A 12,146-nucleotide genomic window follows, 5' to 3' on the forward strand; every position below is an offset into this window, starting at 1 on the left:
ACAGCTCACCTTGCAAAAAACGAGCCCTTACATGGCCCAATTGTCAAAGAAGTAGAAATGTACAGGTTTCAGAATATGGTGACAGTAAGCAGTTGTATTTGCTTTTTAAAAATAGAAAAACATTAAAAACTATGAACATTTGGTATCACTGTAATTGTACTAACCCACATCAGAAAATTTATGTCATTGCATTTCTTTTTTATTTTTTCCCACCTAAAAATGTTTAAAAGTTTTTCCGTACATTATATAGTACTTGAGACGGTACCATTTAAAAATTTTTTGCGTTCTGCAAAAAACAAGACCTCATACAGCTATGTCAATGGAAAAGTAAAAAAAAGTTATGGTTCTTGGAAGGCAGGGAAGAAAAAACAAAAATAAAAAATGAAAAATCTTTGGTCCTGAAGCGATTAATGTTAACGCCTCCGACATTCCTACAGGTGTTCTCTCAATAGGATATCTACTTTTTCCTTAAATCATGACCTATTTTGGGCTCGTGAAGATTGATGTTTGTGAAGAATTGGTCAGGGAACAGGATGAGATTTGGATGTTGTCTTAAGGGTAAAAGGGGCTCAAGCTGAAATTTTGCTCCATGAGCCTTTAAATACGTCCCCGTCCCAACTTATTAGGCAAAGACCAGTTGAGGACGCTCTTAATTGTCTTATGCTATGTTAATTATTTTTGCACCCTACTAATTAGTTGCTTTCACCACATAACAGAATCTCACCTGAAAGTTGACAGTGACTTTGATGAAGATGCTCGTCTTCCTATCCCATATTAATACCAGACCAATTGTAGTCTCCACAACCAAGTAGATACCCGTTAGTCGTACTCTGTATGGAACCTTGTGATCCGCACCCCTCTGGACCACGTTAAGATGTTCTTCCATGAGGATAATTTCATAATCCTATGAAGACAGAATGGACTCAGTTAATCAGTATATAAAGAACGCATTTACTGAATCACATTGTTTGGTATTTATTTGCTATCGTTTGGTAACTCACGAAAATGAAAAATTTGATGGACTTGGAGCAGGTCATTCCTGTGGTTCCGCAAGGAACATTTTCTGTTATGATGCTAAACGTACTGTTGTTGTCATTTAGGGAGCAATGGTCCTTAAATTAAAAATAGGCATGCAATCAGCATATATACTATATACATAATTATTGAAAATCTTAAGCGAAACGCTCCGCTGTTAGGGCCCAACATGAAAGCCAAGTCCACATAAGAAAACAGAGCACTATATATGAATATCACTGACCATAAAAAATGAAAAATATTGATACTTTTTCAGGTTGCATTCAGTGGACACAGTACTGTTACCTCCTACAAAAGAACTTGCTCTATTTTTCTGCGTATTTGTGTATCAAGGGTCCCCCTAGAAGTCTATGGGAGGTGCGCAAATGTAATGAGATGACAACCGTTTGAGAAATTGCACACGCTTCAGCACAATGTATTTGTGCAGTGAATGACTTTGAATTGCGCGCGTTTGCGCATAGTACTGCACTTTTTATGCATGCAAAGCCAGTTCATATACAGGCATGCAAAACTGCCCTGATTTAAAAGACTATTTAGCCTAACAAGGTCTAGATGTGTTGCTTTCCCCGCAGTTTTGCCCAGTGTTTCACACATGTTCTTGCATTTTTTGCACGTATTTGCACCCCTCCCATTATTCTCTATTGGGGCCTTTGGTGCGCGGATATGCAGGAAATAGAGCAGGTCCTATTTTTTTACGCACACAAAATATGTGTGCAAAATACGGAGCTGAGAACGAGCTCATTGAAATTGATTGGTTGTATTCTCTGCATATTGTGCTGGCAATTTTTGTTGTAAAGGCTTATGCACTTGGGCGATTGTGATATAGATTGAATTTGCACGGGAAAAGAACCTATTCATTTGAATGGGTTCATGCACACAAGCAACTTTTCACTCCCACCAGTGGTCCGAGTTTGATAAATCACTGAATGTCCTATTCTTGTGCAGTGTCCCGTAAATCGGACTGCGCACAGACGGGGTGTCCATGTGCTGTCTGATTGGAGTTACACTCAAGAATCTCAAAAGGTGGTAATATAGTAGATACACAGCTGGGAAGACATTTTAGTGGCATAGGATGTACCATACAGTTAGGTCAGTCTTCAAAATGGCCCAGATTGTGCCAGATGTATAAAAATGGCACACCTTGTGTAATTTATTTGGCTCCAATGTGGCCAGTGTTCAACCTCACTCACAATTAACACCTCACAGTTTATACAGGTGTGGGTGCTCCCAAGCCGTCACCAACAGGGGCGTAACTATAGGGGATTCTGGGGATGCGGTTGCACCCGGGCCCAGGACCCTTAGGGGGCCCATAGGGCCTATCTTTTCCATGTAGGGAGCCTAGTAGTATAATTAAAGCATTATAGTTGGGGGGCCCTTTTACAGATTTTGTATTGGGGCCCCGAATCTTCAAGTTACGCCTCTGGTCACCAACATAATCAATTTACATACTGCTATCCCATGACTTTTGTCACTTCAGTGTAAATATGCTAAAAAATAACATATAGTCCAGTTATGACTTAGGCAATACCTGTGAAAGGACATATTGGCATTCTCCATTAAAGATGTAGCGTTTTCCATCAAAGGTGATAACATGTCCATTCCCATAAACAGTACAAGTTGCTAAACAAGGATAGTTTGTACATTCCCATCTTCTGTTCTCACAAACACTGTAAGAAACAAGATATGAGCAATCTATCCTTAAGTACTTATTCTTTTGTATTTAATTTTAGTTCATTAGTAAAGGCCCAATTAGACACAACGATTATCGTGCAAAAGACATCTTTTGAGCGACTTTTGAGCGATAATCGTTGTGTGCATTACACGTCAAAATGATCGCTCAAATATTGAGAGATCACCTTGTGCTCCAAGCGGAGGTTGCAGAAGACAAGCAAGGCCGCTTGTCTTCTGCATCCGCTGTTCTCTACTCGGAGCGCCTGGCTGTTAGGGCTCCCACACACTTGTGATAAAAACGCAACGCAATGCACCAAAAACGCAAGTAGCATTGCATTGCGTTGCATTTTAACATTAGAAAGTCCCATTGACAATTGCGTTACCAAAAAACGTAAACGCAAGTGTGTGGGAGCCCTTATACAGCCGAGCGCTCCGAGCGGGGGATGCAGAAGACAAGTGGGGCCGCTTGTCTTCTGCATCCAGCTGTTCTCTGCTCAGATCGCCCGGCTGTTATACAGCTGAGCGCTCCAAGCGGGATATGAAGAACGCAGCTGGACCGCTCTGTTCTTTATACCCTGCTTGTCATCAGGGAGCGGGATACCAGCTGAAACAATAGTATCAGCTGTATCACACTGTGAATTCCTGATAAGGCTGATTGTTGCCTTTCAGCATGCTGAAAGACAACGATCAGTGACCGCTTAACGAAAACTGCACAATGTCGGTGCAGTTAGACACAACGATTATCCCTCAAAAGACGGCTTTTGAGTGAATTTTTAGCGATCATCGTTGTGAATAAATGGGCCTTTATATGTGAGTAGAACGGAAATGATGGGGCAGATTTACTATTCAAAATACAACAGTTTTCTAGAGCAAATTGCATCAGAAAAATGTCTTGTGCCACATTTACTTTGTGTTTTTAGACACTTTTGGATATTTTTTTCTGACTTGTTAAAAAAAGTTGTGTGGTCTTAATTGTGCCAAACATTTCTCCAAATTGACGCACAATGTGAAAAAATTTTGGCACAATTTTTGGCATAAACTAATCCAATAGATGGTCTAAACTTAGACTAGACAGTCTTAAAATCCGACATTTTTATCATTCAGCAAAGCTATTAGGATAAATATGGCATATTTTAAGACTGTCTAGTCTAGTTAGTTAGTCTAGTTAGTTAGTCTAGCACTGCCTAACTTTTATGTTTAATCATTTTTTATTAAAGTTTGTGTATATATCAAAATAAAATAAACAGTTTAAAATAAGCAGCACTTGCTGGCCTAACGTCTTATACGTCTTATGACAGAACTGAACGGTGCTGAATGGACCCAGTTGAACATGCTGCACTAATGGAATTTAACGACGGAGGTTCCGAAGGGAACTTCCAAGACTGATATGAGCGAGCCCATATGTAGACCTCTAGCATTACAATAAAGGTGTCATTAAACCCTCCTGCCCTCTGTTGAACTGCACCAGTCTTTACGGCAAAGCTGAGGACAGGAAATATCAACTTATTGTACTGATCTAGTCCTCAGTGTTAACATTTAAGTTTTCAAGATTTTTTTTGTATGGCTAGTCACATTGTAGTTTCAAAATGAAGTTACAACATTTGTTTTAAAGTGTCCATCATAAAAAAACAATTTAAATATGTCATTTTTTTGATGATGGTTTGCTTTTAAATCAAGTTCCACATAAAATTACTGAGAGGAATACATACCAAGTGTTACATCGAACTTTGATCTCCGCTCCTGTGCTATAGCTGATACCGTTGTGTATGCATGGACAGCTGTTTTCAGTAATGCATACTCCTTTGTCATTAGACACAAGGCCAGGTGGACAGACACAGCCTGGTATACACCTAGTGGCATACTGTGTAATTTAAATAGAACGAGCACAAGTAAATATAAAAGTACAGCATTTTTTACTGAAAAAGGTAGAATTTTTCTATGTGAACCTTTTCAATGCAATAAGAAGTCCCAATGTTTTAGATAATATGGGTGACATGTCATAATAAAGCAGTTTCTAAAAAGTAAGGGGAGTACTAAAATGGCAGGCATGAGGCCTTCACAAGTCCCCCAGCTAGCATGGAACCTTGTGATTGCATTATGGGGGTGGGGGGTTGTTGGGAAATAAGAGGAGCCCCCTTCTCTGGATAGCCACTCTGATATTGATTGCTTGATATTGATATTTATTGATTGCTTGATTGCTGTTGATGGATTGTGTTTGAAGGATTAAGTGGCCAGAATTGGAGTGATCTCCGACACCGGCTAGTATAACCTGTGTAACAAAGCTGGCACCTACTGTGTATGGAGCGTGCTCAACTCCTGAGCCTGCATCATAATGTGCTAGTGCACATCGGCCATACATATATGTGGTTAACATTCGATTCGCTAATCAATTACATAGCTGGTGTACAGCTGGTTACACCATGTGGTGCAAAGTATTAAGGCAGCAGAAATGCAGTCCTAAGCTCTTGCGCATGACCTAAAGGCTGCGAGTTCAATTCCTGCTTGGTTCAGGTAGCCGGCTCAAGGTTGACTCCTCAGCCTTCCATCCTTCCAAGATCGGTAAAATGAGTACCCAGCTTGCTGGGGGGTGAAAGATGAATAGGGAAGGCAATGACAAACCACCCTGCAAAAATAATCTGCCAAGACAACATCACAATGTGACATCACCCTAGGAGTCAGTCATGACTCGGTGCTTGCACCAGGGGACTTTACCTTAGCTGGTTACAAAAGGGAAATCTGATAGCTGAACCATAACAGGCCTAACACCTAGGGTTACCGCTTGGTCAGTAAACCATTGACTCGACTGGTAATTTACTCTAGAAAATCTGGTGCCAGTATGTATTTTTACTAGCCACATTATAGGTGGTGGGCTATCCGCAACAGGTATGTCTCTTTGCTGTTATTGCAAAAGTGCTCTTTGGAGTCATCTGTCAGGATTATCTTGGTGATTCACTACAAAAAGTCCCTCAAGTGTTGTCTGTTGAGAATATCTCAGGGTTACCTTCTCTCTGCTTTAACATCTCCGAAGATGCATGGACTGATTGGCGGACAGGGAGACATTTCCCCTAGTCGATCAATCGGCAATAATGTAAGTGTATATGTATGGCCACCCGCACCCTGTCATGGTTGCTGGCTATTTTGCTGATGTCTGCTGTGTGCATGCATGCTTTCTAGAGCTCTGTCTGTCTGGCTAAGAGCTCTGGCTGTTTGGATTCTGTTTCATCAGTCTGGTTGTTGGTGTGTGTACGCATGCAGTTTGGTTCTCTGTCTGTTGTTTGAATCATGTTTCGTCTGTTCCCCACACCGTCAGATGAGTGATGTCTGACACTTCGGTCTGGTCTGAATTATGCCCTACTATCTTCAGATGGGTGATGTCTGGTCTGAATTATGTCCAAACCCCTTCCGTTTGTTGATGTGTGGATGCCTGACTCATGTCCTGTTTGGTGTGGCAGGGGTCTCCTGTCTTTCTTGTACCTGTACCATATGTCATCTAGGGATAGACAAGGACCCCTTGGTAGAAGACATGGGGCGGTCCTTGTCAGGATGATTTCCCCACTTGAAGACAGCGACTGCCAGGCCCAATATTATGTTCGTCTTGTTCTATCTTTCTCAGGGGCTGGTGATAAATACATGTTTTTGTTGACCTGTTAAGGAAAATCATCTTATCATGTTTTGACGTGTTGGTAACATTTGTTCAGGCCAGGTGAAAAAGCCCTGCATGAACGTAACAGGCAGCAACCCTGTCATCAAGTGCAGTAATTCATTCTTTAGCTGCAGTTGGGATGCTGTGACCCTCACTCTTCCCACCTGGTGTCTCATTCTTACACATACTGTATGCAGCACATATGTTGAGGGCAGGGGTGACGCGCTTCTATGAGCAATGCTGCAGCGTCCAAACTGGAGTGAGTTCTAGTGCTTGATTATAGGGTTGCTGCTCACTCAGAGGTTTGGGCTAGGAAGGACAGGTTTGGGGTAGGAAGGACACCAGCAGGGAGCACTGTTATTATTGAGGCTACTAGTGGGGGTATTATTATTACTGGGGTCACTAAAGGAAGCTCTGTTATTACTGGGGCCACTGAGAAGGGACACTATTACTATTGGGGCCACTGATTGGGGGCACTATTACTATTGGAGCAATTTCAAGGGGCACTATTACTATAGGGACTTCAGAGAGGGGGTACTACTACTACTGGGGCCACTGAGAGGTGGCACTATTACTGTTGGAACTTCTGAGGGGGGGCACTATCAATATTGGGACACTTCCAGAGGGCACTATTACTATTGGGATTTCTGAGAGGGGACACTATTACTACTGGGATGACTGGGACAGAGCACTATTACTATTGGGGTCACTGAGAGGGAGCATTAATTATTATTACTAGGGCCACTGGAATAATTTGGGTCAAAACATATGTTGTGACAAGGCACGTCACTGCCCATCCCCCCAAACCGCACCCTTTTTACCTTGGCCAGTATTTTTGGTGACATAGGTGGCAACCCTACTTACACTTTTATAATCATCACCGACCAGCACTTTTCCTGATTTTTCTTCTCTGGCCTTAGTCAGACGGGCGTTTTTTCGCGCGATTTGCGGATCGCATGACGGATGCGCATCCGCAAATTGCGTGACCGGTGCGCGCAAGTCGCCCGCAAATCGCCCAAAAATCTGCTCCTAGCCGCGTTTCATTAGAAACGGGCCGGAGCTGTCCAGCGCATTGCATTCAATGGAGACGGCAATACAGCCGTCTCCATTGAAAGCAATGCGCTGCGGGCGAGCCCGGGATGAATTGTCGGGAAGGGCTTAAATATATAAGCCCTTACCTGCAATTCATCCTAAAATGTGTAAAAATAAAAAAAATTGTATACACACCTTCTGCCGGCAGCCGGAGCTCCGCGCGGCCGTCCTGCAGTGGGTGTGAAGGGGGTGTGAGTCAGACCTGCCCCCTGATTGGCTCAGCGCTGAGCCAATCAGAGGCATGCCTCACTCACACCCATTCATGAATTCATGAATGGATGTGAGTCAGACCTGCCCCTGATTGGCTCAGCGCTGAGAGGCAGCAGTCACTCACCCATTCATGAATTCATGAATGGGTGTGTGAGTGTTTTCAGCCTCTGATTGGTCAGGGCTGTGACCAATCAGAGGCAGATCATTCAGCAGGCCGGCTGAATAGTGCCAAGAAGCAGTTCAGGAGAACTGACAGCGGCCGCGGCTGGACTCCGGCTGCAGCGGAAAGGTGAGTATACAATTTTTTTTTATTTTAACACATTTTAGGATGAATTGCCGGAAAGGGCTTATATATTTAACCCCTTCCCGACAATTCACCCCGCACACGCCGGCAGCCCATTGCTTTCAATGGAGCGGCTGTATTGCCGCTCCATTGAATTCAATGGGCAAACATCGTTCTTCTCTGCCACAGCTGTTACAGCTGTGGCAGAGAAGAATGATTTGTCTTCTATATGTTCTCAATGGGGTCGGCGCTGCTGCCGCCGGCCCCATTGAGCGCATATACAGAAGAGAACAGGAATCGCAGATCGCAGATAGGTGCGATCTGCGATTTTTTGTTCTATAATTTATCGGACGAGCGCATAAAAAGCGCTCATGTGTCCGATACCATTGCAAAGCAATGGTTTTAAAAAATCGCCGGACGCATGCGCATGCGCAAATCGCGGCTAAAAACGCCCGTCTGACTAAGGCCTCTGGGTGTAGTACCATACTGCATAAACCACATGTAGCCAAAACCCCACCCATCCATGGGGCCAAGGGCTAGAAGATTTTGTCAGTAATCCTGCACTTGTACAAAATATTCCGGGCATTGGTTGGCAGAATTTAGGCCACATATGGCTTATGCAACATGGCACCAGAAATGAATGTTCAAGTTCAATGACTATGAGCAGAGATCTTAAAAACATAAGAAATTGACACTTAAAGTATATTTAAAAATTTCATAAATGAATGTTTGCTGAAATTGGAATCCCCTTTAGTTTTTTACATTCTCTATACTCACACATTCCATGTCCAGAGTTTCACAACTTTTGGCACACTCTATTCCTGTGTCTCCCGGGATACTGCAGTTAACAAACATCTTTGGATCTTTACATTCTGGAAAGTGATTGAAAAGAATAAGATGTTTTATTCCAAAACTGAAAAGGGGTAAAATACAGAGTGAAAATAAAAATAAAATCCAAAAACAATGGCACAATTGCAATCTTTTGCATTTTACTAAACTTTAAAATTTTTCAAAATTATACAATAAATTTTAGGGTGCATTAAATGGTACCATTGAAAATATATAACTTCTTCCATAAAAAATGCCCTCATGCAGCTATATCAATGGAAAAATAAAAAAAATTGTGGATCTTCAAAAGTGAGGTGAAAAAAATGAAAATGAAAAACTGAAAAATGTCATGTTCTAGTGAAAATATACTTTTGAAAGCATACAAATTTCCATAGTATGGGGTAAATGCCTGAATTATGCAAATAAGGGAGATAGAATAAAACCTCTACAGCGCCACCTATTGGAAGGCAGCATTCCTTCAAGCCAAAGTCAGACTTTTTATACAAGCCTTATAACAATGACCGTGAATTAAAAGTAAAGCCAGACTCCATGTACATACAGCTGTTTTTGCCCTTCATCAGTGACAGTAGGAGTATGGCTTTGCAAGTGAGAGGCCTAGGATGGGGGATCAGAAACGCTATCTTTTCTCCTTAGGGAGAGCATCTAGACGGTGAGTGGGGAGGCTCAAATGGCCATGCACGCTCCTCTGGGTAATATGCAACTAAGGGAGATGGAATAAAACCTTGAGTCTCCTCACTCACCGTCTAGGTGCTCTCCCTAAGGAGAAAAGATAGCATTTCTGATCCCCATCCCAGGTCTCTCACTAGCAAAGCCAGACTCCTACTGTACACTTATAAAGGGCAAAAACCCTGAAACATGGAGTCTGGCTTTGCTTTTAATTCCCGGTCATTGTTATAAGGCTTCTATAAAAAGTCTGACTTTGGCTTGAAGGAATGCTGGCTTCCAATAGGTGGCACTGTATAGGTTTTATTCCGTCTCCCTTATTTGCATACTACCCAGAGGAGCGTGCATGGCCATTTGATTCTTCTCACTCACTGTCTTGGTGCTCTCCCTAAGGAGAAAACATAGCGTGCCTGAATTATTAAACAGATGAAAAAAAAAGTACTATTGTCTTTCTACCATAGAGGCAGTTTACTACTATGCAGCCACAGTGGGGAGAAGCCCGGCACTGAACTGCTTTCCCTGCATGCTATGACTCTTTCTAACCTGCACCTGCCAATGTGGGAATTTGTGTAGAGATATTACAGAATTACCACAAATGTCTGGGTCTTAAAACAAAATAGCGGACATTAATGTTAATGAAGGTGTAACATATTTGGCGGAGCTCCCTGTGGGGCCTACTTGGAGTTTTGATATTAGGCTCTATGATTTCTATATATGTCAATGCTGCCTATAGCAGTAAAGCACAATTTCACAAACTGCCATAAATAATAAAACTGACATTGAAAACCTTTCTTACCTTCATTGGGTGGCCCCAAACAGCTTAGTTTTCCCTTGTTACAGATACTATAAAATGAAAAAGAAAATCTGATATCATCAAGAGAAACAGAATTTTTTACATTTATAATAGGTGTTTGGAAATGTCAGTGCTAAACCCGTTCACACGATTTTTCTACACACGATGTGTGATTTTTTTTTAAGTGCTGCTATTCATGTTCTAAAAAATTGCTCATCTGACCAAGTCCAAAACAAGGATTATTATAATTATTATTATGTGTGCACCAACATTTGTATGCCAGAATACTGGACACGTGCTTTTATAAATTATACATAGGGCACAAACAACTAAATCACCAGTGAGCAATTTACCGACAAATACAGTAGCAAAGTATAACTTGATTGTGCTAACTTTTTGAAACAAGTTTGCTCACCCCATTGAAAAGCTATTGAAGGGTATATAAACTGCATCACAGAACATTTTCTTTATGTATTAAGAGTGAAGTTAAACTTTGCTGCTTCCATGTGGAGGCAAATTAACGTCAGTAAATGGAAAGGGGGTTACCTGTAGAGCTAACAAATGAATTCTGGAATCTTTTTGCCCTAGGAGGTTTATTTGCAATACATTTTTTTTAATGTTATAAGCAGTGCTGATCGAACTTTTGAAAATTTTGGTCCACGTGATTCGCCGAATTTCGGCAAAAAGATTAGTTTGGCCCGAATTAGTTTGAAACAAAAGAGAATTTCCCCACTAGTGTTTAGCACTGTCTAAAAGAAGAAGATATGGAGGCCCAATGTGGTTCAGTGGTTAGCAGTGCAATGTTTGGGTCCTATGTTTAACACTAATGTACGGTGCAACCTCCAAAGCAATGTTTTGCAGAAAATTAGTGAAGGTGAATGGTCATTATTAATACAGAATCAGCAATAAAACATGTTTCGAGGTGAATGGCCTCTTCATCAGTTAAGCTGGAGAATAGACTAAGAGTAAATAAGGAGAGGAAAGTAAGTATAGGGCAAACATTAATAAAAAATTAGGTATTATTTCCACAGACCATGAGGGGTGCAGATATTGGAGAAGTTGCACAAAAAGAACATTTACATAGTACATAATGGGACAGTGAAATAATATAGTCTATCCTCCAGCTTGAAGAAGCCCTTCATCTCGACACCTATTTTATTGCTTATTATTAGAGATGAGCGAACGTACTCGGATAGGCACTACTCGTCCGAGTAATGTGCCTTATCCGAGTACCTCCCCGCTCGTGCTGAAAGGTTCGGGAGCTGCCGCTGCTGACAGGTGAGTCGCAGCGGGGAGCGGGGCAGAGCGGGCGGGAGAGAAGGAGAGAAAGATCTCCCCTCCGTTCCTCCCCGCTCTCCCCTGCAGCTCCCCGCTCCGTGCCGGCACCCGAACCTTTCAGCACGAGCGGGGAGGTACTCGGATAAGGCACATTACTCGGACGAGTAGTGCCTATCCGAGTACGTTCGCTCATCTCTACTTATTATGTATTAATAAAGACCATTTGATGTTACCAATTTTCTGCAAGGCTTTGCTTTGGAGGATGTGTCGTGCACCAGGATTTTTGCGCACTGTTCTACAGCATATTTCACGTCCTCCCTTTTGGGTGAGGTATCCACCAGGTTGGCAGCACCTCCTTGCCAGCTCTTCTTATGCTCTCAACTCCAGGTACTGACTTGTATTTGTTCCACCCATTTCTCTATTCATGTTGAAATCTGACCAAGGACAACACTTGCATGAAGTTTGTATGTGTGTGTGAGTTTCTTCATAATAATAATCACTTTATATAGCACATACATTTATTGAGAAGAAGAAACACGAATACAAGGGGAACATATGCAATGCAGATGTTGTGCTTGGTCAGATTTCAATCTTGGCTGCAAAGTCTTTGGTTCATGTCGAAGCAAAGT

General features: G+C 42.0%; 1 protein-coding gene across 1 annotated transcript in view; it reads right to left on the reverse strand.

Moving 5' to 3' along the window:
- The window catches only part of LOC136581747 (mucin-5B-like), an 89,087-nt gene that overhangs the window by 15,066 nt on the left and 61,875 nt on the right, over positions 1 to 12,146 (reverse strand). Inside the window, exons 16-20 of the mRNA XM_066582370.1 lie at positions 8,712 to 8,847; positions 4,416 to 4,567; positions 2,564 to 2,702; positions 1,002 to 1,112; positions 725 to 904 (exon numbers count right to left, since the gene is read on the reverse strand). Coding sequence (XP_066438467.1) covers positions 725 to 904; positions 1,002 to 1,112; positions 2,564 to 2,702; positions 4,416 to 4,567; positions 8,712 to 8,847 — 718 coding nt within the window. The remainder of the gene's footprint in view (positions 1 to 724; positions 905 to 1,001; positions 1,113 to 2,563; positions 2,703 to 4,415; positions 4,568 to 8,711; positions 8,848 to 12,146) is intronic.

Source organism: Eleutherodactylus coqui, chromosome 11 (assembly GCF_035609145.1).
Source record: "Eleutherodactylus coqui strain aEleCoq1 chromosome 11, aEleCoq1.hap1, whole genome shotgun sequence".
In the NCBI taxonomy this organism is placed as follows: domain Eukaryota; kingdom Metazoa; phylum Chordata; class Amphibia; order Anura; family Eleutherodactylidae; genus Eleutherodactylus; species Eleutherodactylus coqui.